At 44.0% G+C, this 27,441-nt stretch overlaps 1 protein-coding gene across 10 annotated transcripts in view; it reads left to right on the top strand.

Moving 5' to 3' along the window:
- The window catches only part of LOC139373525 (myocyte-specific enhancer factor 2D homolog), a 31,768-nt gene extending 4,421 nt beyond the window's left edge, over positions 1 to 27,347 (top strand). The window contains exons 2-13 of one of the 10 annotated variants that reach the window (XM_071114135.1): positions 9,576 to 9,951; positions 15,088 to 15,291; positions 15,711 to 15,854; positions 16,125 to 16,338; positions 17,043 to 17,099; positions 18,907 to 19,088; positions 19,552 to 19,581; positions 20,447 to 20,573; positions 21,017 to 21,170; positions 22,634 to 22,702; positions 23,201 to 23,248; positions 23,825 to 27,347. In XM_071114135.1, coding sequence (XP_070970236.1) covers positions 9,898 to 9,951; positions 15,088 to 15,291; positions 15,711 to 15,854; positions 16,125 to 16,338; positions 17,043 to 17,099; positions 18,907 to 19,088; positions 19,552 to 19,581; positions 20,447 to 20,573; positions 21,017 to 21,170; positions 22,634 to 22,702; positions 23,201 to 23,248; positions 23,825 to 24,251 — 1,710 coding nt within the window. In that variant the 5' untranslated portion in view covers positions 9,576 to 9,897 and the 3' untranslated portion in view covers positions 24,252 to 27,347. The remainder of the gene's footprint in view (positions 1 to 9,575; positions 9,952 to 15,087; positions 15,292 to 15,710; positions 15,855 to 16,124; positions 16,339 to 17,042; positions 17,100 to 18,906; positions 19,089 to 19,551; positions 19,582 to 20,446; positions 20,574 to 21,016; positions 21,171 to 22,633; positions 22,703 to 23,200; positions 23,249 to 23,824) is intronic. The other 9 variants (XM_071114136.1, XM_071114137.1, XM_071114138.1 and 6 more) reach the window with 9 other exon arrangements.
- Positions 27,348 to 27,441: the final 94 nt, after the last annotated feature.

Consider the following 27,441-nt stretch of genomic DNA (forward strand, 5'->3'; position numbering starts at 1 on the left):
CAATGCCATCTGATGAATCCCGGAACATACTCCTTTCTGTTAGCTGAACAGTCCTGTAGCTTAGCATCCGCTTCATTTGGCCACTTCTGTATTGATGACGTAACTGGTACTTTTTGAGATTTTGCTTGTAAGCAGGAATCGGGAAGATGGCGCTATGGTCAAATTTGCCAAATGGAGGGGGAGCTTTATGAGACTGCATTTTGTTGTTGCCTGTAGTCGCACAGGTGACCTGCTGGTAGAAATGTAGGTAATACGGATTTCAGTTCACCGGCCACGAGAAGCGCAGTCTCTGGATGTGCATTTTCTTGTTTGCTTATGGCCCTACACAGCTTGTTGAGTGCGGTCTATGTGCCAGCATAGGTTTGTGATGGTAAATGGACAGCTACGAAAAATGTAAATATTTTTTAAATAGTATGGTCTACAGCTTATTATGAGGTATTCTAACTCAAGTGAGCAGAATCTCGAGACGTCCTTGTTCAGCCACATATTGGAGAAACAGGATACAGTTCTTCAGACCACATCGATAGGATAGTCTCGACTGGAGTAGGTCCAGTGATTGCACGTTCGCCAAATGAACAGAGGGTAGAGGCGTCCACTCGCCAACGTAGTCTCGTCAGGTATCCCGTACACCGTAGTCTCGTCAGGTATCCCGTACACCGTAGTCTCGTCAGGTATCCCGTACACCGTAGTCTCGTCAGGTATCCCGTACACCGTAGTCTCGTCAGGTATCCCGTACACCGTAGTCTCGTCAGGTATCCCGTACACCGTAGTCTCGTCAGGTATCCCGTACACCGTAGTCTCGTCAGGTATCCCGTACACCGTAGTCTCGTCAGGTATCCCGTACACCGTAGTCTCGTCAGGTATCCCGTACACCGTAGTCTCGTCAGGTATCCCGTACCCCGTAGTCTCGTCAGGTATCCCGTACACCGTAGTCTCGTCAGGTATCCCGTACACCGTAGTCTCGTCAGGTATCCCGTACACCGTAGTCTCGTCAGGTACACCGTAGTCTCGTCAGGTACACCGTAGTCTCGTCAGGTACACCGTAGTCTCGTCAGGTACACCGTAGTCTTGTCAGGTACACCGTAGTCTCGTCAGGTACACCGTAGTCTCGTCAGGTGTCCCGTACACCGTAGTCTCGTCAGGTGTCCCGTACACCGTAGTCTCGTCAGGTGTCCCGTACACCGTAGTCTCGTCAGGTGTCCCGTACACCGTAGTCTCGTCAGGTGTCCCGTACACCGTAGTCTCGTCAGGTGTCCCGTACACCGGCCTCTTTTTTTTAAAATTTTTTTACGCCGTATTTTCCTTTTTCGAGTGTCAGCGATGAGCAGAATGTCCTTCACCGCCAACTCGTTGAAGTAGAGGTTAGAGATCGCTGCTCTGATGTTCAGAAGCTCTCTTTGGTCACGTGAAACAATGGCGGCAACATTATGTACAAAAGTTAACATCATTGCAAAGGAACAAACAAAATGGCCCAATTGGTCAGGTGCCCATAAAACGGCTGCTATTCCCTCGCAGCTAAGAACCAGGTCCCAAGGGATCTTCGTCTGATCCCAATGCTGCTTCTGGGGTAGGAGTATGCCAAACACAGCCTTGTGCTTTGGGGCCAGTCTGAAGAATACTTGATCATGTAGATTTCCCATCTCTCTGGGTCATTTAAATACATTCTTGAAAATATACTCGTCTAACCCAACATAGGTAATGTGCTACAATGTAATCTCATCATGGTCATTGCGAGCCATACTTACTTTTGGAGCTCACTGTATTTCATACTGTATTGGGACAGTGACAATTTGTTTTGGCTCTGTAATATAGCACTTTGGATTTCAAATTATATAATGCCTGAGGTTAAAGTGCAGACTGTCAGCTTTAATCTGAGGTTTTTTTTCATCCCATATCGGGTGAACCGTTTAGAAATGACATCAATTTGTGTACATAGTCCCCCCCCCATTTTAGGAGACTAAATCTATTTGGACAAATTCACGTGCATTAAAGTTGCGAAAGGTTTAGTATTTGGTCCCTTATTCCTAGCTCTCAATGAATGCATCAAGCATTCGACTTTACTAACTTGTTGGATGCATTTGCTGTTTTTGTTTTCAGATTATTTTGTGCCCAATAGAAATGAATGGTACATCATGCATCAATAACCATGTTCTAGTCACTGTTATTGTAAATAAGAATAGAATGTTTCGAAACACCGCTACATTCATTTGGATGCTACAATGATTACATATAATTGAATTGATGATGCCCAAGAAGATGGCATTTGGAGGATATTTTGACATGGGTGTTCGTCGAGGGTTGGCAAACCGTGCCAGTAAATCCTCCAAAAACTGGCTTTGAGGGCATTATCACTTTTATACAATTGGTTACCGACATATTCAAATAAGGATTGACATATTTTCATGAAAGTTATTTTGATGAATTTATTCATACTATTTCATCCTTCCACAAGATATAGTCTCGACACAAATCTAGGGTTGCTACCCAAACCAGCTGGTTGTTCCTTCTATCGGTTCGGTTTCTAGGAAACGACCCAGTCATTCAGTCTTTTTGTTCTGCATCTATGGACACGACCAAGTCGTTCGTTCTAAATGTTCCACTGCCATACTAGCTGGCAATCGTCTTATCCCTTGCTTGCTTGCTAGCTAGCCAACTACGGCTAACTTAGTCATGTCAAAACGTGCTGCCAGAATAACCGCAAAGTAGCTTCATTTGCATTTGTTTAAACTGTTTTCTAGTGACATTTATTTGGATACAACCATAACAATGAGGTGTGATATAGCCTGGCATAGAAAATGTGCTCACTCGTCAGGACACTGTTGTTCAGAGGAGCTAGCCAACAACACAGCAAATACAATCACTTCAAACTGAAGCTGGAAAGACTGCAAACTAGCCGCATCTTGTTCCATTTGACCTTTTTTCAATTGACATTTCTTTGTATATATCCATAAAAATGGTGCCAACTGATTCATGATTTCTACTGGCTGAGAAACGCTTCCTGTCTGTCTCTTCCCCCGATATGCTCATTACTACTGGACAGCTGCAGATTGAATTTGATTAATGAAACAAAGTTTCAAATGTCAGAGAGACAGACAGCAAGGTTTATACAAATCTCTGCAGTTGAAAACTAAATGTTAGTCTAAAAGAAATGTGAGAATGTCTAGATGTATTCTTATAGTGGCGATCAAGTTAATGACTTGTCTGCTTGGGCTGATGAGACGGTGGATTCCGCAGTCAGATGGAACAGAGTAAATAGGCATTTGAACGTCATAGCTGGTGGTAATTTGTGGAATAAATTCCGTCTGGAATGTGGTTTTAACCAGCATTCAGGATTAGACCCACCTGTTGTATAATCCTGAATAATGAGTGAGAAAGTTAGACGCACAAATACCATACCCCCAAGACATGCTCACCATTACAATAACACAGGAGGTTAACGTTTGTACGTCTAACTTTCTCACTTATCATTATTCACGTTTCATTCAGGATTATCCGTAATCATGGTAGCATCCACAATAATTCGTTTAGTCAGGGCTATTCTTATTTGCAATAATGAGCTGAACCTCAAACCGGAAATGCATCCAACTCATTTGTAGAATCACAAGTTTGATGTAGTCATTACATGCTATGAATATGGGACCAAATAGTTAACTATGTACAAAACATGCTGCGATTTCTACATGGTTCCCCCAATATGGATGAAAATGCCCTTCAAATGGGGAACAGAGGTAAAAACAACTGTCACTGTCCCAATACTTTTGGAGCTCACTATAGTTTGCTACACAAAACATCAGCCAGAGTTAAACCAACTTTTGATTTTGTTGAATTCATGGGATGTAAAAAAATAAACAAACTGGTTAAATATTACAAAGAAAACAATAGAGCACACATGAAAGCTGTTATCAGAAATAGCCTAATTATCAGAAACCAATGTAAACTTACAACCTTCAGAACACAGTATCACAATCCACTCTACGCCATCTGTGCTAATTGACAGACCAAGAGACTAATCTGTCACTTTGTGAGATCTTAGGGAAGTTGCTGTCACAGACGGCCACTGGCCAGTTCACTAGTCAAGTAATGTGACACACCTCCCCACCAATCTATATCAATGAACTCAAGTTAACCAAGAAAATAATTTGTACAAAAAAACGACATTAACCATGTTGGTCAAAAAGTTGACGTTTACAATGTTAATTGTAAACATGATTTCTCTTCACCAAATCTTCAACAGGAACAGTAGCGCCCACTGATTTACACTATAGGATGAACTATAGGGAACGAGATGAAGGCTGGCATGGCTTGTTTATATTTACAGTTGGCCACAGTAGTAAAACTTGTTCCTCTTCTCCTGTCAGTTGTCTGGTTGAACTGAAGGAGCAGTGGCCCTGAGGGCTTAACGATATTTGTCCTCATATGCGTCAGGATTGGATTGATCTCAGAAGAGATTAGTGTTTTTTTTTGGGGGGGGGGGAAACTGTTGGGAATAACAGATGCTACACCTCTAAAACCTTTGTTAGATCTTGTATCGTTAAGAAGGCAGGTCCATAGCATAGTGGCGCAAAATAATTGGGATTGAGAATGTTTTGCGGTTATCTGGTGTGACAGCACTATGTAACAGGGTTTTTTTCTTGATCAAAAATGGGCTTAGGTGGTGGGTGTGGTGTTCTTTTTAGATTCCCCCCCCCCCCCCCCCCCCCCCATATTGGCGGTGTAGCCAATTTCCTGCAATTCAACATATCTCCATGAAATTGTGAGAAATTGTTGCCGTTTTTAAAGCTTATTTCCTACAATTCTACGCTTTGCCATGGCTAATGATGTATTATTTTGCTCAAACATAAGAACAGAATCTATTCTGCTAAATTGTTTTGGAATTTTCTTTTTTCCCTGACTGTCTAGCTTTTATTTAGGTGATTTTGTTATTTCTCCAAATATTATTTAAAAATAGAGTAGGTCATTTATCTTTTCTACATACTTTCTGGTTGTAGTCATTTTATGTTTACACTGAAAGGTTTTTCCATCCCGATTTTTAACATAAAATTTATATATTTTACTGTTTCGGTTTAGGTGACCCGCCCAAGGATTCAATGGCAGACAAATTTCCTTTAATAATACTGCTCACCATGTGCTCTTATGGTCACACGCTGACACACCAGGAACTCACTTATTGCCACAATTTAGTTCGCACCTGTCATGTTCCGCTATTGTGTTAAGACCTGACTGCCCTACCCTTGACAGGATCTGTGAACGCTCTTCCCTCAAGAGTTTGCTATGGGAAGCCAATGTGACAGGATTCATTGCAAAGAGACTCCATGTAGCCCTGGTGTGTGAGACTTCTGGCGCGTGAGGAGATTGAAGGTATCGGAGGTCATCTCCATCAATAGAAAATGTCAGAGGAGAGGGATGTGAGGCGACCAAGGAAAAGTCTGAAATTCAAGAGAGCCATAATGAAATGAACATGGGAGGTTATAGAGGGAACCCAGTAGGCCTAGATGAGTGTCCTGGTGGGATAAAGGGTGAGCGATCAAGCAGGTGAAGCTGTATCTAAAAAATACTAATTATCAGCTCTCTACCTCTCTGCATGTAACCCAGCAAAGTCTTTGCAAACCACTAAATCTAGACTCACGAAAGAAGACAGAACTGTCATTTTCTCAACCTTTCCTCCACTGTGAAGTAATAACGACAGATCCCTCCATTAGCTGGAGTCAGATAGCCGATGAGTACTATAAGCTGTCCACTTCAAGGCTTGGTCCTCATTCTAGGGCTTTGCCCACATTTCATTGACCAATGTGTAATCTGCTGAAAGGTCTGTGCCACTAATTACTGTACACCATTCAAACCGACAGATGCCTCGCCTGGCTTGATTGTGCTCTCTCTCTTTTAATCAGAGGACATTTTCACGGGTTGCGAAAGCAGTTTCAAGAGGGTGTCCAGGCAGGTCGATAGAACCAAGGTGACTGAAGGCCTGCCCTTGACAGATGAGGCGTTCTCTGTAAGGTCCATTTCAGACTAACATATTTTTCTGCCTGAGCCCATCCAGTGTCTGAGTCTGGGCTCAAGTTGAAAGCCACGTCTCTCCTTTAGCTCGGAGGTTCCTGTAATGTCACTGTCAGAGTGAGCTCGGTTCTGCTCTGGCTCAGCGTGTGTCGAGCCGCGGCCTCATTATCTTTGCGTCTAATCAGTCCTCCAGCCAGCTCTTAATTGAGCCATCAGCGCCTTAAGGGGGAGGACGGATGTGTCAATTAGAGTAACGAGTGGGAGTAGCCATGCCAAGTGCAGCACAGGGAGGACATGCCTTGCAGAGCAGAATCCTTGTTCTGGTTCATTCTACGGCCAATCCAATAGACCAACTATAGCCGAATATGTCAGCAAAGTCAAGAACTTGTGAGGTTGCAGAGTTTTTACTCCTCGTGTGTCATTATATTATATTTTTAAAATGTTGATTTTGTTCTGTGGTATACTGTTGGGGTTTGGCACATCCACAACTTATTCACCAGCCGCTGTTTACTATTGTTCTGTCGAGAAAGGGGGCAAGTGCAGAGGCTAAATTGTAGAACGTGAGTTCTACTGTCTAGGATTCCCATGAATATGGGTACATAAAAAAAGTCATTTTCTTGCCCAATATGGATATAGTCACCTACATGCAGTTTCCCTCGATGGAGTGTCACATTGTGCCATATGCTTTTATTTAGATGAAACACTCTGGAGCGAATGTCATGTTTGATAATGGAAATGATCACAGGGAGGAACACTTGGGTGCTTTTGGAGTTAATTTTCCTGTCATGGTCAGTGTCTTCAGACTGTTAAGTGTCTGTGACCTACATAGGCAAAGCCCTGCTCTAACATTGTCTTTTAATGGCACTTGCCATCATATAAACACACAATTTAAGTTTGTTTTTAGTCGTGGTATTGGAACGGAGAGCTTTGGTGTATTTATCATTTCTGATTGGCTGTTTGGGCAAATTAGGTCATGTTTAATTTACTGTAAATGTGTTTGTGTTCACATGAATGTAGTTAGCAAAGTTGTCATCAAGGCAAAGGGTGGCTACTTTGAAGAATCTCAAATATACATATATTTTGATTTGTTTAACACTTTTGGTTGTGTTATTTAATAGTTTTGATGTCTTCACTATCATTCTACAGTGTAGAAAATAACAAAAAACCCTGGAATGAGTAGGTGTGTCCAAACTTGACTGGTACTGTACATTGGCAGCACATTTCCCGCCCAGTCCTCACTTTCCCAAGACCTTTTAAAGATGAAATAAAGCTGGTTTTGTGGAGGACCTAAGTGCTCTCCACCAGCTACAGAGTTGGCTTTGCATATTTTCCATCTGGCCTCACAATGATCCCACTGAAAAGCTAGGGGCTTGACGGGTCAGCGCTTGAAGGGGAAACGCTTTTGGCATTTACATAACAGCCACAAGGCTGTGTTCATGTGTAGATAAGTTGCGGTGGCATTACTGGACAGTACAATGACAGTCGCCTGTCATTTGGCGTAACAGTTAGACACCATCACATTGAATGACAGACAGGCCGATCATTCGGTGTAACCGAATGGTTCCATATTCAACGATACGTGGTCGCTTAGCATGTTAAACCCATGTGTTTGTGTTACATGATTCCATATTATCCTGGAGTACTTGGTTGGTTGCTAAAGTGAGCTTTAGCTTGGCTACATCATGCCAAGTTTGTCATATCAGTCCAAACCATCAAACAAGTGTGGCTATAGCACTGTGAGCACACAGTGAGGGGCCATGACAACCTTGCGTGGCTGTCAAGAGACCTGGCAGAAGAGTGTGAATTCTGAACACGTTCCCCCTCAAATTGAAGCAGTCTTTAGATGCAGTGAAACATGCGACTTGTGAATATGAAGGTGGACGGCACAGACCCGTGTACTAAAGGACACAGGTGGGTTCTGACTGAGGTGGTGGTTACCATGGTCTGTGCAAATTTACCTGCTTCCCTTTCGGTCATTGGTTTTAGTGCAGTTTACCTCAACAACGATCCTGGGGACCCACTATGCAGGATTTCCCTCCGGCTGAGCATTAATTGGACTCGATGCGTCTAGGGAAGCTGCAATACTGTACGACACATGGAATACGATTGGGATAGAGACGCTTTCCCTTATGCTTCTGATCCCAGCTTAGGGAGGACACTAGGCTATAGCCTGGGTTTGTATTAAAACCACTCGTGTATTCATAGAAGCCTAAACACCAAAAATATATGGACGGTACAAACCAGTGCCAAATAACAGAGGTTGTTCATCGAACTCCGAAAACAGCTAATTGAACACAGTTTTACAAAGATCCCCGTAAGACCCTCTCGAGATGTGGGCCTAACTTACAACAGAGTCTTATGAGAGGAATATGAGGATGTATTTATTGTAATGAAAATGTATGCTGAATGGAAAGGAACCCCTGCTAAAAGAGTAAACACATTGTGTGGACTATGGCGAAGAAGAATCCGCTTTGTTCCAGGTTCAATGGCTTTGGGCTTTGGCAGGAAGTGCCTAATGTTAAGGGGGATGGCTAATACCGGGCATGCATAAATGTTCTGATATCTGTTTAGTCATTTTAGGTCCCTCTTCAGTATTCAACGCTTGAAATCACTGCAGAATGTTTTCGAACCATATTGCTTCACCCACCAGTCTCAAGTCCCAAGGAACAAGGTTTGACTCCAGAGTAGGAAATTGGCCTTGTTGCTTCTTCTCATCTTGTCATTTCACTTTAGTCTATGAAACCATCACGCTACACGCTAATATGCTACAGACTTCTAATCTATCAGGCTCACCTGGAAGTGTAAGCAACCCAAATACACCCCCCCTCCCCCCATGTGTGTAGTGTGAACACAGGTATTTTTTTTAGACGCTTGCCGTAATCCGTCCGTCTTTCCCTCTGACGTCCTTGTGCTTGGGAATTCCTCTACTGGGCAGCTAGCGCTTAGTGCGCCACCCTGTTGTCACAGACCAGCCTTGGTGAATTGAAGGCTGTCGCTAATAGGATGGAAGCGCTAGTGGCGGTTAGCATGCCTTTCCTCAGTGTGAGGCTGCGGGATCACTCTCTGATGGGGAGGAGTGACAAGGGCAGGGTGACATCAGAGCCTTTCTGACATTGAGCTGTGGGGAGTATTTTACTTGTCTTTCTCTGTGCGTGCCTAAACTGACTGACTGGAGAAGCGTAATAGTTGTGTGTGTGTGATCAGACAGGTCAGACTGCATTACCTGGGCTATTGTCCTTGAGTCATAGGTTTTGAAAAATGACATATTTCTCTCATGTAACTGGGTCCACAGTACTTACAGACATGTTAACAGTGAGTTGTAGTATTAGGAGCAAATCTGCTTTGTTGAATCAGTCCAATTAATACATTTTATATTTTATAGCCTGCGGTTACTTTAGTTGTCTTTCAGTTAGTTTTATTCCCCCCCCCCCCCCCCCCCCCCCCCCCCCAGTTTCTGAGGCATTTTAGTCACATACAACTGAAACATGGCATCTGTTCTATGAAAACGCACCATAAGGGTTGTTTCCTGTGTGTACCTAAGGAATGTAGAAGTAACTCTCTCTCCCCTCCCTTTCCAGGAGTGACATCGTCCTCACCACAACAACGGTCGAGAAACTGGTGACCTGAGTGAACAATGAACTGAGGGCAACCCCCCCCACCCCACCCCTACCCCTCCCCCCCACCCCCCTCTCCACCAGCTCTAGCAACAGAAAACCCTCTGGCCCGTCACCCCAGACCTGGGCAGAGGAGTGTGTGCGCGCGTGCGACTGCGTGTGTTTTCTGAGGCTGCCCGTGCTCCAGAAAGAGCTAATAGGCTAACCTCGCCTGAGAGGAGGCCCTTCTGACCTTTGACCCTGTTTGACTGACCCCAGCCAACAGTCACCACCACCACCAGGAAGCATGGGGAGGAAGAAGATTCAGATCCAACGGATCACCGATGAGAGGAACAGACAGGTGAGATTGGAGACACGGCCACATCTCAAAGTCTGTACCAACGCTATTGTTGTTTTTATAGTCGAGAAAGATGGGGCCTTGTTTCTTTGAATACTGAACAACAAAAAAAAGTAATCCTTCCTTCCTCCCGATCCAGTTATACCCAGGTTGACCCATGAATGTGTTCGCCCACCAAGGCCCATTTGTCACCATGGGCTAGATTCATTGTTTGTACCGGTGCAAAGTACGTACCTGTTGAAATAAATTGACCAAAAACAGTCAAATAGAACTGATGAGAAGGAAAAAGAGCTTACGGTTAATAAGACTATAACGATTTTTAGCTTGTTTCATTCTGAAAATAACAGGTGCAAAGTTGGCATGGGCTGTCTACCTCGGGGTATTTGGAAATGGCCACGGGATGGTTTTTCAACACCATCAATGCGGTTGGAACTATTTCTTTGAAGTTTTTCTGTGCTTTTTAATATTTGTAGTTTACTTTTTACAGAAATACATGAAGTCAACTTGTGCAGTATGTTAAAAGATAAAAGCCGATTGCGTTCTTTATTTCACCCGTTACATTATTTGACATTATGAAGCTTACCATAGATCCCCAGAACAGTTGAGCCAGTCACGTGTCTGTAAATAGCACAACTAGAGAAAGCGGGGGCAGGTGAGTCCAGCGGTGTGTTGACAGGGGTCGTGTTTTATATTGAAAAGTGGTGTTTTTTGCTTCAATAGAGTGACCAGGGACGTGCAACTATAGTTTTCTGCTACAGATTTGGCAGAAAATAGCTTAATTTTCATCAGATGACAATAGAAGCGCAACACCTTGGCTGGCAGCCACACAAGTTTGCTCAATGAGCTTAAAATGTTTATCTTAAATCTAGTATTTTTACCAGAGGAAAGTAGCCTCACCTTAATCGGAGCGTTGTCTGCTGAACTCTCATCAGAGTGAAGTGCAGCTGAAGCACAGAATGAGTCTGATGCTGTGCAGAAATTACAATAAGAAGCATTTAGATTCCTTATGTGTTTTATTTATATATATATATATATATATTTTTTTTTCTGTGTGAAAAACAGAATTCTGAGTTAACTAGCAAGTTAAACTTAGGGGTCACGTCATCGAAGTAAGTGGCTGAATTAAGGTGATGGGGCATCAAATCAAATGTTATTAGTCACATGCGCCGAATACAACAGGTGAAATGCTTACTTCCGAGCCCCTGACCAACAATGAGGTTTCAAAATCATTTCAAATATGAATAAGAAATAAATTAACAAGTAATTAAAGAGTAGCAGTAAAATAACAATAGCGAGACCTATATACAGGGGGGTACCGGTACAGAGTCAATGTGCGGGGGCACTGGTTAGTCGAGGTAATATGTACATGTAGGTAGAGTTATTAAAGTGAATATTCATAGATGATAACAACAGAGTAGCAGCGGTGTAACGGGGGGGGGGGGGGGGGGGCAAATAGTCTGGGTAGCCATTTCATTAGATGTTCAGGAGTCTTATGGCTTGGAGTTAGAAGCTGTTTAGAAGCCTCTTGGACCCAGACTTGGCGCTCCGGTACTGCTTGTCGTGCGCTAGCAGAGAGAACACTCTATGACTAGGGTGGCTGGAGTCTGACAGTTTTTAGGGCCTTCCTCTGACACCGCCTGGTATAGAGGTTCTGGATGGCAGGAAGCTTTGCCCCAGTGATGTACTGGGCCGTATGCACTACCCTCTGTAGTGACTTGCGGTCGGAGGCCGAGCAGTTGCCATACCAGGCAGTGATGCAACTGGTCAGGATGCTCTCGATGGTGCAGCTGTAGAAACTTTTGAGGATCTGAGGACTCATTCCACATCTTTTCAGTCTCCTGAGGGGAATAGGTTTTGTCGTGCCCTCTTCACAACTGTCTTGGTGTGCTTGGAAAATGTTTGTTTGTTGGTGATGTGAACACCAAGGAACTTGAAGCGCTCAACCTGCTTCACTACAGCCCTGTCGATGAGAAGAATGGGGTGTGCTCGGTCCTCTTTTTCCTGTAGTTATCTCCTTTGTCTTGATCACATTGAGGGAGAGTTTGCTTACCTGGCACTGCACTGCCAGGTCTCTGACCTCCTCCCTATAGCCTGTCTCGTCGTTGTCGGTGATCAGGCCTACCACTGTTGTCATCAGCAAACTTAATGATGCTGTTGGAGTCGTATCTGGCCATGCAGTCATGAGTGAACAGGGAGTACAGGAGGGGACAGAGCACACACCCCTGAGGGGCCCCTGTGTTGAGGATCAGCGTGGCGGATGTGTTACCTACCCTCACCAACTGGGGGCGGCTTGTCAGGAAGTCCAGTATTCAGTTGCAGAGTGAGGTGTTCCAGGGTCCTTAGCTTAGTGATGAGCTTTGAGGGAACTATGGTGTTGAATGCTGAGCTGTCGTCAATGAATAGCATTCTCCCATAGGTGTTCCTTTTGTCCAGGTGGGAAAGGGCAGTGTGGAGTGCAATAGAGATTGCATCATCTGTGGATCTGTTAGGGTGGTATGCAAATTGGAGTGGGTCTAGGGTTTCTGGGATAATGGTGTTGATGTGAGCCATGACCAGCCTTTCAAAGCACTTTTAATTTTTTTAATTTTTATTTCACCTTTATTTAATAACCAGGTAGGCTAGTTGAGAACAAGTTCTCATTTACAATTGCGACCTGGCCAAGATGAAGCAAAGCAGTTTGACACATACAACGACACAGGGTTACACATGGAATAAAAAAAACAGTCAATAATACAGTAGAAATATCTATATGCAGTGAGTGCCAATGAGGTAAGATAAGGGAGGTAAGGCAATAAATAGGCCATGGTGGCGAAGTAATTACAATATAGCAATTAAACACTGGAATGGTAGATCGGCAGAAGATGAATGTGCAAATAGAGATACTGGGGTGCAAAGGAGCAAGATAAATAAATAAATACAGTATGGGGATGAGGTAGTTGGATGGGCTAATTACAGGTGGGCTATGTACAGGTGCAGTAATCTGTGAGCTCCTCTGACAGCTGGTGTTTAAAGCTAGTAAGGGAGATATGGTTCTCCAGCTTCAGTGATTTTTGCAGTTCGTTCGTCATTGGCAGCAGAGAACTGGAAGGAAAGGCGGCCAAAGGAGGAATTTGCTTTGAGGGTGACCCGTGAGATACACACTTCATGGCTACAGGCGTGAGTGCTACAAGTCGTAAGTTTTAGGCAGGTTACTTAGAGTTTTTCCGGCACAGGGACTATGGTGGTCTGCTTAAAACATCATGATATCTTTTGATTTCTGCTCCTCCCCCATCTTCTCTGAGCAGAGCAGGCAGGCCCGTTGCCCTTGCGACTCCAGACTTCACACACAGGTGTGCTGCTCTAGAGCCAGTACTGTTCATTTGCACAATGTCGCTTGTAAATGTCCAAACTCACCAAAAATGACATTTGGTAGCTCCTACTTATATATGTATCACTTTGAGTTGGACTGCCTGTCTTTTGCAATTACATATTTTTTTTTTTGCTCTCGTTAGCCTGTTTAGCTAGCAGCCTCCATGGAAATTTGCTATTATTTGGGCTAATTTTGATAGCATTGTGGTAGTTGATGCCCAATGGGCTTTTTTTGTGTTTTGGCACCCCCTAGTGTACTAAACCGGTAATACCTTAAATCCCGGGTTGTATGAAGGATTATATGACATGAAAATTTGGCTACTGCCCAACCCAAGTGCAAATGTATATCTTTCTCTATGTTAGTGTCACTGTGCCCATTTAATGAACATTGTATCAGTGTTGTAGTGTAATGTTTCTGTTTTCTGGGTTTGTGCAGAGTTTATCGTGGTTTGTTTGAGGGTGTTTTTGTGTTTGACGTGAATGGAGCGCTCGTGCACCCATGGCCCTTTCTGAGAGTGCATAGTGTTTCAGGCCGAGCATGCACAGAGTTTAAACCAGCATGGAGTCAACCAGATCACACACAGCTCTGCGGACAGCTGCTACAGATAAATCAATCCACCCACAGCAGCTGTAGGCCAGTGGACACAGTCATATCAGGGATATAAGTTACTGATCTCTCTGTGTGTGTGTGTTTTGAAATGGTAAAAGTGTGTGAGTGAGATTGTGGCCGAGTGCAGGGGTGTCTCTGTGTGCTACTGTTTTGGGAAAAATGTGCAATTGTACAGTATGTGCAAGTGAGTTTCTCATTTTTCAAGGAGTCACCTGTTACGGTTCTTGTTCACAAATAGGTATAGAGTTAACAACAACCACCCTGCTATTGGACTGATGTTCCGATTTTTAGATGAATTTGTTAGTCATGAATGGTTAAACATGAAAATAATCTTCCTGGTTGTACATAAGCAAAATACATAAAACCGGTACAAGGGCTATGGTCGGTTTATGTCAGTTATTCAGTGACCTATGTTCCTCATTCACATTCCTACATTCCTCCAGTAATTCAGAAATGTACACACACAACATGGATACACGAAACGTTCAAATCAAATCCAGAATTGCTGACCAAAGGTCACGTATCACTACAGTGGCGTTGCGTAATCGCGTATTACAAAAGCATAACCCCAGTAGATGTTACACCCTTCCTTGTCCTCTATTGCTCTTCCGTGTGCTTGTGCGCACTTGCTTGCGTGTGCGTTTTGTTTCGTATGTGTGAGAGGATATTAAAGGCCCTTATCAGTTTTATCATCAAATCATCTCATTTGTATGTTCATGGATCTGAGAAATGGGGAAGGGGGGGGGGGGGGGGGGGGACTGTAATTAGTTGGCGAAGTTGGGACATGTTCATTCGGCACAAAACTGAAGAAAACAGTCTGAAATGGAGGGAGATGTTTTTTGTGGCACAATGTTTTGAAGCATTTTGCTACAGTGTGCCCTAATGAAAACGTCACTGAAGAACCTGACGGTGGCACCAATTTTAAATGAATAGCAGGTAAAGGAAACCCGCACTGCCGGTTCACTCAGATTTGTCACGCTGCCGGACGTGTTAATGACATGAATTTACCCTCTACAGACACACCACAACTCATTTTCACGCCTTCCTTTCCGCAACCTCTGCAAGCTCTTCCCATCACCCTCTATTATGTTACTGCGTAAAGGACTTTGTGACAATGCTGATGGCCAAAGTGCTTATATTAATAAATGTGATAGAGAATAAATAAATCTCCTCCCATCCAGGTGACGTTCACCAAGAGGAAGTTTGGCCTGATGAAGAAGGCGTACGAGCTGAGCGTGCTGTGCGACTGTGAGATCGCCCTCATCATCTTCAACCACTCCAACAAGCTGTTCCAGTACGCCAGCACCGACATGGACAAGGTCCTGCTCAAATACACCGAGTACAACGAGCCCCACGAGAGCCGGACCAACGCTGACATCATCGAGGTAAAGCAATCACAAAGAGCCATCCGCCTCTAACCGTACCACTTTTGCTTGAGCCTGCCTGGAATGCCATGTGGGCCGGATTTGTGCTTTTGTGACTATTCCTTTGGTCCCACTGTGCCAGGCAAGCTCAATCACGTACAGTTAACCGCTTTGAACCCAGTTCTTGGCAGAACAACGAACCGTATTTGCAGCCACAGTGTGGTGTCGCCTTTCTGTAGCCTCCAGTGTTGTGGAACGCAAATGGCAGCCAGAGAGGGAATGGGAATTTTGTCTCAGAACTGAGCTGTGTGTCTTCTTGCCAGATCCGGAAGTCTGAAACTCTCGTGTGCACTAGTTCATATTCAGCCAGACTAACCTCCACCTTCCGTGTCATCTTTTCCTCTTGTCTCCCTCCGCTCTTTTTCACCCTGTCATCACAGACGTTGCGAAAGAAAGGCTTCAGCGGTTGCGAAAGTCCCGAGCCGGACGGAGAGGACTCCATCGACCAGAGCCCCCTGAACGACGACAAATACCGCAAGACCACCGAAGACCTAGACATTCTCTTCAAGCGCTACGGTGTCAGTGTAAGTATCTCCCTCTCTCACTATCTCACCCAATCTAAAAAACCCTTGCCCTTAGCTTGCCACTATCCCCTAGTACGGCTGCTAGTACTGGGATAGGTCAAATAACTGCCCTGGCTGGTGGTACTCAAATAGAGGTTTGAGGAACACTGGTGGAAGCTCCCTTTCACCTAGAGCAGTATCAAACTGCTGTTCTTTCATTGTCTATCAAATATCAAGAGGCCTGAAACATGGTTGAAAAGTACTAAGTGTCAATTCTCTCATCTCTTTCAGTCCTCGGTCCCGCCCCCCACATTCTCCGTGCCCGTCACCGTCCAGGCCTCTACTCAGAACGCATTGCAGTTCAGTAACCCTGGGAACGCCATGGTGACCACCTCCTACGTGACGTCGTCATCGCTCTCTGACAACCACCACCTGTCACCCCAGCCACCGGCGCTCCAGAGAAGCACAGGATCTCCCGGGTTGCCACAGCGACCGGCCAGCGCAGGTGAGCGAAAGAGCGGGAGGGCCTTCTACTGTGGCATGTGGAGGAAATTAGGTTGTCATCTTTTCTCTCCACACAAACTCTGTGCTCTGCCATAACCAGGGTCATGTTTATCATGACATGCAATGGAAAACGTTGGTGTAAAGTAATATACTGCTTACTATGCTATTATATTCGCTTCTATTATGTAAAATACAAACTAATCATTAGGCCTATGTGATCTTGCAAGACACACTTGGACAGTAGGGCAAGTTTATTAATTGCGTCGTAGCTTACCCGAGCCCCAAGTCCATAAAACTGTTTTGAGGACTGCCATTTTAGCAACCACTTGTAGGATTTTCTGTCTGCGGCTGTTCTGTCGCATCTGGCCCGCTTTCAAGTGATTATCGCTCATTGGAAGTATTTGAAAGTATTTTTTTTTTTTAAATAACTTTTATAAATAGCTTAGCATTTGAAAATATTTGGATACATTTCTTCTAAATACATTTATTTCAAATACTCCTAGGACCTGGGTTCAAATGCATGGGAGCATTTATTTATATTTGCCAATACATTCCAATATTCAACTACTTGTATTTTCAAATCGAAAATATCTGAATACTTGTAATAAACGGAATGTAAATGTTTATTACAAGTATTCAGATATTTTCCTACTAGTAGGAATGTTCATATTTTCCTTGCTCAGCCAGTGTTCATCATTTCAACAGGTGCTATGCTCGGCGGTGACTTGAACAACTCAAATGGCGGATGCCCAAGTCCAGTCCGTGAGTAACCTTGACAGACTACTCTACAATAACACTGCTACTGACAATACTACGCTCTAAGAAATCGGCGTACCCAGTGAAAAACAGCAAATTAATCTATTATCTTAGGCGCTAGACACAAATTCCCGTACTCTGATTTTGCTCCCACAATGATTGATTGAGATGCTCAAATGACAGAAAAACGTTTCCAAAAGTCTCAATAAATATCAGCATTTTGGAAATGAGGATGTTGCTTTAAAAAAAAAAATTAAGCAAAGGGCCTGCTAGAAGACTAGAAAAAGGAAAGGAAAGTGAAAAACATTTTGATGCTTGACACATTGCCAAGAGTAATCATATACTCCACCCAGGTCCTTAGCAGTTCCTCTCCCTCCCTTCTCTGTCATTACCGTCAATGTAATTACTGGGACTGCCCTGAATCATCTGGGAATGTTGACGTCAGCTGGCGTGCCTGGAATCCCCAGCACTTTCCTGGATTGACACCGGAGCAATGCAGGAGGGTGGCAGGTAGAGAGGGAGACCCAGAAGGTTCAGGTGTCACTGTCAACCCTCCCTCGGGGAGAAATCAAATCTAGCCCCAGGCTTTTGGACAGAGGGGGGTTGCCTAGCGTTATGGCTGAAGCATGCAGTCCAGGGATAGCTGAGGATATGATGTAAAGACATTTTGTCATGTTGTGTGACACGCACGTCAACATGTTTTTCTGTGTAATCAATGTACTTTTTGCCGTGGATTGTACACACCTTCTCACAGCTCACGAGCCATGCGAGATGACTACGGATATATATATATATATAATTGTTTTTCAATCAAAGCATTGTTTGTCATCGAGTCGTGTGTTTGGGAGTACATCCAATGATGTAGTGCTATTTATTTTATTTTTAGGTGCAGGAGCTATAATTTCTCAGTTTGTACTGACATACTGTATGTCGTCAATTGAATAGCCATTATAGAATATGCATAAAATACATCCTCCAATTGCAACGTCGGCCTATGCCCACCACATTGTCTCAAGAAGAAAATGTTATATTTCGAACGGAGATGGGCCGTCATCACTGCATCTGCAAGCCAATCATTTGATCTCAATCAGTTTCATAGGAATGTGCATTTAGGATCTTCTTGAGTGAATGTTTGGTGAGTGAATCAGAGCACACGGTGTTCAAACTATTAGTCTTGTATTTTATTTTCAATCCAAGCATAGACTCTATCCTGCCTGGTGGCGCACACTGTTGAGTTTTGTCCGGCATGATCAGTGAGCTAACTATCCTAAAAGCTCCTAAGAAAGCGTTTTTGGTGTAAAGTAATATTCTCTAGGCTTACTATGCTATTATATTTGGTTCTATTATGTAAAATACAAACTAATCATTAGGCCTATGTGATCTTGCAAGAGACACTTGGACAGTAGGGCAAGTTTATTAATTGCGTCGTAGCTTACCCGAGCCCCAAGTCCAAAACAAACTGTTTTGAGGACTGCCATTTTAGCAACCACTTGTAGGATTTTCTGTCTGCGGCTCTTCTGTCTCATCTGGCCTGCTTTTTAAGTGATTATTGCTCATTTAGATGATCGCATTGCACAAACCATGAAGTCTGACCCTCCATCTAATTTCCTCAGAGACCATATAGGCTCTTTGCTGTATGTCATATATAAGGTCCTTTTGAGATCGGTGATCATGAAAGAAAATACTTAACATCTGTCAGAGGTTCCATCTTCTAAGTACACTAAACAATGATTGCTGTGCCTAGGTGTTGATTTACCTACAAGCTGTTTTGTCATTTATCTTTGGACGTTCTCTCTTCCTTTTCCCCCTTCAGCTAACGGATACATCAGTGCCAGGGCCTCCCCGGGCCTCCTCTCGGTGTCCAACGGCAACAGCCTGGGGAAAGTAGTTCCGGCCAAGTCCCCACCTCCGCCTCAGAGCCCACAGATGGTCAACAGCCGCAAGCCAGACATCCGGGTAATCACCACTCAGGGTGGGAAGAGCCTGATGCAGATGGTGAGCTCAACCATGCCGAACCAGGTCTAACCAGGGCCAACCAGGCTTTACCAGACTAAATGGGACCCGTCTGTGTTTGGACACCTTTTTTTAATTGCATCAAAATAATAATTTACAGAGGTTGTGAATATTTCCCTTCTACAAACTTTGACACTTATTATGCACAGGTTTATCTCAGTTTCGTAACGAGTGAAATCTAGCATGGAAGTTCCAGATTGCCAAAACACAACCTGTGCAATCTAGAGTAAGCAAAGGTTATATAATAAAATATTGTATTATACACTATAGTATATCTGTAATATATATATTATCATTGACAAACAGGACCTTTTCTTCACTATGAATACTGTCTTCTCTCCAGCATGACCTTTTAGTCAACGGTCGGTCTAAACTAGAGATGACTGTGTTTTGAGTTCAGAGAAAGGTCAGTGGTGTAATTATCTCCGCTCCCGTCCCTTTGCAGACAGATGATGAGCTGGAGATGGTGAGCGAGGTGAATCTTTCTCTCCCGTCACTCGCATGTGTCGATGACTGTTGACCACCCCCCACCCCCCTCCATTCACATGGTCACAAGTGTGCAACGCAACTCGTCATTTAAGCCCAAAGTATAGATGGTCTCTGTCTTTAGTCCAATGGCATGTGGCGGTATGGTCATGAGTTTATGGTTGCCATCTGACTGCATGTGGCTTTAGGGTCGAGGTTATGGGATTCCAGCATGACTGCATATCGTCATTCAACTATGATCAGTCTGTATTTTAAGGGGGAAAATAAAGGTAGCTTTCAAGCAACGCTAGCATCGATCAGTGGGAACGTTAGCAGCAATTTTGGACGATTTTTCGCCGCACACCTCATTTGGCTCATCGACATTGTTTGTAGGCCCATTTTCTTCCGTCAAACCCTGACACCTTTGGGTAGCATGACGGGTGTCATTTCCCTCGGCAGTTTGCCACCACCTCGCAGCACGTTCCCTGTCCATCTGGAAACTGCATGGGGTTACCCAAACGATGAATGGCACACATTGAAAGGGATAGTTCACTTTTTGAAGTTTGCTTATTTCCAGCTAGAAATTTTAAGTGAACTTTAAGGCTCGCGTTCACCTGGCAATGCCACCACTACTATTATGTGTGTTGATGCATGATGTCTCAAGATGTCTCCCAACACCACCTCTACCTAATACGAGAGACATTTTGAAAGTCGTAGCTTGTCATGAATCCAACTGTGTTGACATTCAAGCATGTCAAAAGTTCCATTCATTGAATACACGGGTTTTAAACATGTCGCTCAGTTCTGTCCAACACCAAGGTTCAAATTCTGTTTTTAGTTGGTCTAACAGTCTCCTTCATCTCCTTTCTTCCCAGAATGCACAGCGTTTGGCCGGTGCACAAGTGACCCAGATGCTCACCACACCGGTGGTCTCGGTGACAACGCCCAGCCTCCTGGCGCAGGGGATGCCCTTCTCCGCCATGCCGACAGCTTACAACACAGGTTACCTGAAGCATGAGCAGATAGCTACAAATGCTTATACGTAGCGGAGGACAGCTCATAATGTCTGGAATGCAGTCAATGGAATGGCATCAAACCCATGTGGTTGATATCATTCCATTGACTCCATTCCAGACATTATTATGAGCCGTCCTCCCCTCAGCAGCCTCCACTGATATATACTGCACACACACTGTAGGTCAGAATTGCACAACTCTGTACACAGTCCTTCTGGTTTTCATTTCTCCCTGACACTTGATGTTATCGAAGATCAGTAGTTTCAGAGTAGCAAAGAGCGAGTAACAACGAGCTGCAAAATGCACCACAGCTGCACAGAGAGTTTGAGTTCCTATATACAGTAGATTAAGTTTGATTTAAAAAAAAAAAATTACAGCACATGTAAGGAAATGTGCAACAGTTTTCCCTCTGTTTTTCGCTTCCCTCAGAATACCAGCTGACGAGCGCTGACATCACCGCTCTCCACGCCCTGGCGTCACCAGGCGGCCTGCTGCAAGGCAACGCGCCATGGCAACAGTCTTTATCCCAGCAGCAACATCAACAACAGCAACAACTTAGTCTGGCATCGCTTAGCAACTTGGTGTAAGTCCATCCTTGCATTGCCACGTCACAAAGCAACCATGAAGCTCTCCTCCGTTCTCTACAAACCAATTGACGACTGTCGACCTGTCCATCAAAAACACTATGACTGACCATTCCTGTCATGTAGCATAGTGTCCCCATGTCATTTGTAGCTGTAAGCAATTCACATTCTTTGGAAGGGGTCTGTGAATTGGTCTTGACTTTTTTCCCTGGACTTTTTCCACATCTTGTTACGTTACAGCCTTATTCTAAAATGGATTGTTTTTTTCCCCTCTGCAATTTACAAACAATATCCCATAATGACAAAAAAAAAAAAATGATATCATAGTCTTGGATATGACGATGGGCACACCTGTATTTGGGGAGTTTCTCCCATTCTTCTCCAGGAATGTTCAAGTATGGGCTCTGGCTGGGCCACTCAAGGACATTCAGAGACTTGTCCCAAAGCCATTCCTGCGTTGTCTTGGCTGTGTGATTAGGGTCGTTGTCCTATTGGAAGGTGATCCTTCGCTCCAGTCGGATGTCCTGAGCACGGTCATCAAGGATCTCTCTGTACTTTGCTCCAGAGAAACTCTGGAGCTCTGTCTGTCAGTGACCATTGGGTTCTTGGTCACCTTCCTGACCCAAGGCCCTTCTCCCCCGATTTCTCAGTTTTTCTAGGAAGAGTCTTGGTGGTTCCAAACTTCTTCCATTTTAAGAACGATAGAGGCTAATGTGTTCTTGGGGACATTCAATGCTACAGAAACGTTTTGGAATCCTTCCCCAGGTCGACACAATCCTGTCTCGGCGCTCTACGGACAATTCCTTCAACCTTATGGCTTGGTTTTTGCTCTGACATGCACTGTCAACTGTTTTATAAAGACAGGTGCGCATTTCCAAATCATGTCCAATCAATTGAGTTTACCACAGGTGGACTCCAAGTTGTAGAAACCTCTCAAGGTGATCAATGGAAACCGGATGCACCTGAGCTCAATTTAGAGTCTCATAGCAAAGGGTCTGAATACTTATGTAAATAAGGTATTTCTGTTTTAGTCTTTTAATAAAATTGCAAATGTGTATATAAACTGTTTTTTCTTTGTCATTATGGGTTATTGATGAGGGGAAAAACAATTTAATCCATTTTAGAACAAGGCTGTAACTTAACAAAATGTGGATAACGGGAAGGGGTCTGAATACTTTCCAAATGCACTGTATTCCTTTCCTCTGATGGGGCACCAATATGGACTGTCCTATTGTGCTGCGTTCTTACTCCACACACCGCTTTACGATGGCAGCATACAGGAAAGCATATTTCCTTAGAACCTGCAAAGCTGTTACCGGGCGGGTCTTCCAGGCCTTAAGGAGAGAAGCCACGGTTTGTCCCAAACGGCCAAAATGGATCCCGCTGCTAGAACCAATACCCCAGCCGCACACACACTCCGCCTCAGTAGCCTGTGTGACTGAGTGTTCTCTCTTGTCCACAGCATGTGGGGCATGGACAAACAGAGTGGGGAATTGTCTAGCCAGATCTCCAGTCTGGCAGCCAATCTGAGGTGAATGTGTACCTTCGGGTGGTTGGGGACTGTTCTCTATTCTATGTTATCACACAATCTCTTTTCAGAACAATGTTATTCAGGACAATGTCAATTATACTGTACTTACACACACACGTGCGCAAAGTCTGTTATTTTAAAGGGAGGGAGTTGCCTTTTCCACAGGGTGACATATATTAGCATCAACCATAGGACTGTCTAACATTGAATCCGGCAACACTGTCCAGAGACCACTTATGAAAATCATGAAATGTCATTTTCCGCACCTGCAAATGTTTTTCATGCTCCTATATTTGAAGAAATGGGATTGGGCTCAACTTCAATCTATTTATGATCTCTTCATAAATGTATTATCCATCTATGCTTGTTTAAATTGCTGTATAGATGGATAGGTAGATTGGTGAATACCCATACACCCCTTGCACACTTCTCACATGCATAGCTACATACTGTCATTTCCTTTTGCAAGTGTCTCCAATGTTTTTTTTCTCCCCACAGCGCCTCGCAGTCCAACCTCCTCTTGGGTAGAGATGAGTGGTTGGGCCGGTACTGTATTTGTCCGTACTGTGTAATGTCTGTGCGCTTTTGGCTGCCCCGGCATGTAATTTCTGTGATTGTGGTTTCCACCTTTTTCTTAAACGGGTGTAAGGTTACAAAATTCTGGAAACTTTACCACAGTTCCCAGGTTTTTCAGAAATTCTGGAATCCTCCAACCGGAATTTCTGAAAAACCCAGTTTCTGGATGATAATTTCCGATAGCTGCCATGATCCCTTTGCCAAATCACCTGCCATACACAGGCAATTTCATGCTTTTTTTAATGCTGTTGCTTGTTTTTGTATGGATTTTGGGAGCTTGAAGTTGAATTTTGCTTGTCAATTGCTTGGAATGGATTTGATCATTGACTCAAATGGTGTTGCTACCACTATGCCTTGTTGGTGCTCTTTGTGTGTGAAACTTCACATCAGAAGCCTGTCACTATGCTTGTTTTGCAGTTGATTGTCAGGTGAAACTGACTCTCATCCATCTTGTCTTCCTTCTCTTTCTTAATTTCCATCTCTGTGCTGTGGCTCATTGTCCATGTTTCCCCTCCCATCTCCTGCACTTCTCTCTCTGACGCTCAGGCCGGTGGGCCACATACCTCAGGGCGCCATGCTGACTGTCAACACCAACTCCAATGTGAGCATCAAGTCTGAACCCATCTCGCCCGGCCGAGACCGCCACTCACCGTGCCCCCCGCCGTCCTCCTCTGGAGGGGGCATCCAGACGACCGTGCCCCCGCCACAGTACCCTGGTTCCCTACTGTGCCTGGAGCCACCAACCGGCCGTTCCCCCGCCCACAGCCTCAGCAGCAACGGCAGCTCCTACGAGGGCAATGACCGGGATGACCCTGGGGCAGGCGGCGGCATTGGCGGAAGTGCAGCGGGCAACCGTGGCCGTTCCCTGCCTCCTGACTTCAGCCCTTCGGTGGAGCTCCTGCGGGCCCAGAATGAGGTGGAGCAGGAGGGAGCCAACATCAAACGCATGAGACTCGACGCGTGGGTCACATAGAGGCCACGCCGCCAATGTCATCGACCCCTGAAGCACCCCGAACACAGACCCCCTCCCCCAACACACACTGAACCCCCCCCCCCCCCCCCCCCCCCCCACTGACATTTGCCACCCACCACCACACCTTCCCTGCCTCCTATCCAACCACTTACCCAGCTGCCCAGGACTCAAAGCAGAGAGAACGGTATGGGCTTGCGTTCCACCTGAGGGGAGGATGGTGTAGTGTGTTGGATTCTGTATGGGGCGGTGCAATGAATATGGGGGCTCAAAGAATCTCGACGTGGTCTTGCTCAAACTGAGTTTTGCGCAAGTGTCAATTCCCACGAAAAAAAACTATCGGGACTTGAGGATAGTGGATGGATTTAAAATGGAACATTCTGAAACGTTTCGACTGCTCGTTGCTGTTTATGCCACTTGTAAAAGGGACTAGATTCGTTGGACGACAGTCGTCACGTATTTAGTTTGAGCACGACTGTATCGGTAACAGTATGATGGATGGCTTTATGCTGTGTTTGCTCAACAAGTGCTGGTTGTTTTCACCGCGGGACTTCCTGCCATATTGACTGTTCAGTTCTGTTAGATATAATTAGCAGTTAGCAGTCTGTTTTCCAGAAAGCCCCCCCCCCCCCTTCAAAATGCACTTTGGGAATGACTCTGTTTTGACGAGCGCTGTTTGCGACGATTGCTGGCTCGGCTTCATCGGTGGCACTGAGCGAAGAGACCCAGACGGGCAAAAACAGGATGTCCGGTCGGTCAGGGATACACAGGAATGGATCCTACCGCTGCCACCAATTTCCAACGCCCAAGCCTCAGGTGGTGGCACTCTGTGGTCAACTGGCACTGTCAGCCAAGGCCAAAATGAGCCCCTCGCCAGAGTGCCGATATCAACCTCTTCTCCTAAATGCCAAATGCCTCGGACGCGGGTAGAGGGACACTGAAGAATATTGTTCAGTTATGACTGACAGCCTCTATGAAACAACAGTAAACACTCATAGCATTTGTGTCTGCCCTCTCTCTGCTCAGATGCATATGGAGTCATCATCACCTGTTTCCATTCTGATTTTTGAAGGAATTGTGAATCTTTGTTGCTCCAGAAATGAGGTTAGATGCAGGGATACGCATCAGAGGACTTCTAAAGGCTCATTCTACTAGTAGAAGACCCCAATGCAATGCACATTTTATGTTTTGGACTTCTGGTTGCTCTCTTTAGGGAAGTATTTGGTATGTTGGCATTTTAGACCTGCTGTTAGAGGTTAGAACTGTTTAACTGTAGATCGTTTTGGGGGATGAAGAGTTAAACTTTGTATAAAATCACCCATTATACAAACGCGTTTGATGTTCCCTTAGCTTTCTGCAACTCTTTGCAATGTTTCAAAAGAGCTGTTTCAGCAGAATTCAAAAACACATATTCTATATTTCTATAGCTTCAGTTGGCTTTTCAATACGGACGATGTGTGTAAATATGAGTATATTTGCATAGACTTTGCTAGGTATCCCTAAAACAAACAATGTGGTCATTCTCTCAGTGGATCTGTTTGCATATTGAGTGTGATTTGTAATTTCGAGCTACGATGCAGGAGTCCTGCAGCAGTAGCCGGGGAGTTTGTTTCAGTAACCTAATATAATGCTAGTGTTGATGGTGTGCATGTTTTCTCACTCGCTCTTTAGAGGCCTGCTTGGCTACAGTGTCAACATGTCCTTTGGCCTCACGCTCTGAACCCAATCCCCTATTATCAAAGTCAAATGATAGACCACTATAACACAAGTTATAAAAATGAAATGGATTCTACTATTGAAAGGAGCACAATGTGACATTTGTATTGAATCATGGCATTTAGTCTTAAAACGATCTAACTTTGAACTACACTAAGGTTGAGCGAAAACAAGAGACTTTATTTAAAGTAATTTGCCGATTTTGAAACAACTTTTTCTCCCATATGAAATCATGTTTTCATATGCTTCACACTCTGCCGTGAGCTTGGCCAAATGGACTTGTCCTATTTAACAATGTAAGTAGGTGGTGTTGATTTTTAGAAATGTAACTGCTGTCCATTATGCAACACAGATTTAGTTTCATTGCCTGCTCAGGTGAATCCCAGGGTTCAGTGCGTATGGCTGGCACCAGTGACTTATCTAGTGGGGTGCAACATTTCACATAGAAATGGAATGTCTAGAATGAAGAACAACAACAGGCCCAATTCAGGGGCTTTCTTTTCTACACACTACATTTTTTGTCTGAACTTGTCGTCACGCCCACCTCAGTCTGAGGGAGAGGTCCCTCTTTGGTTTGAGACATTTGACACCACACTTGATTGGTTTTAACACCCTGTCTATTGCAGGTCACTCATGTACAGAATGTTCTAGCAATGTAGTCTCGACAATCTATGTTAAAACCTGCATCCTTTTTTTTTTTTTTTCTTGTGTAAAATGTTTTCTAGGTCTTATTTTTCAAGTGTTTAATTTGTGCTGGTGACAGTTACTTATTGTTGTATAATGGAGCTTTTATTTTTCTGGTATTTTGTGTAGGATATTCAACCTTTTTTTATTTAAACGCCCTTATATACATGATATGAAACTGGTTTCCTTTCTTGAAACAACTTGCTAAAATTGCACGATCAGTTAATGTGATATAGCAAATGCAATGAAGGAGAAGACCAGTTAAATGCTGCAATATTGATTTTAAGATATGAAAATATTTATGTGGGGGAACCTGAAATGAGCAATTAAAACGAATTACAAAATGTAAATGCATGGGATTATACGAAACGCTCATGTTACATAACAGTAACAAAATGCATCACAAATGAGTAAGACAACCTCGTAAAAATGTAGCATAAGTCAAATATATGAAAATGATTGATAATATATTGTGTTCAGTTAGTCTGCTTTGGGTTTTTTGTTGTAAAGACTTGTTTGAGAATTATATACATTTTGTGTATATTTTCATATGCAATGTATGCACTGATATGTTATGAACATTCTATACCGCTTTTACAAGTGTTTTGTTGTACCAAAGTATCCCAAGTCCCTTAACCTTATCCCTTTTGTGTATGTTTTACCGTATTTTATATATTAAATAGACAAATTGAGTGAAAAGGCGTATCTGTTTTGAACAGTAACGGTGCGTGGGTAAAATCAAAGGGGAAGCCAACCCAGGGGGGAAAAAAGCCAAATTGCAACCTGTGTTATC

The sequence above is a fragment of the Oncorhynchus clarkii genome, chromosome 18 (assembly GCF_045791955.1).
Source record: "Oncorhynchus clarkii lewisi isolate Uvic-CL-2024 chromosome 18, UVic_Ocla_1.0, whole genome shotgun sequence".
NCBI lineage: Eukaryota > Metazoa > Chordata > Actinopteri > Salmoniformes > Salmonidae > Oncorhynchus > Oncorhynchus clarkii.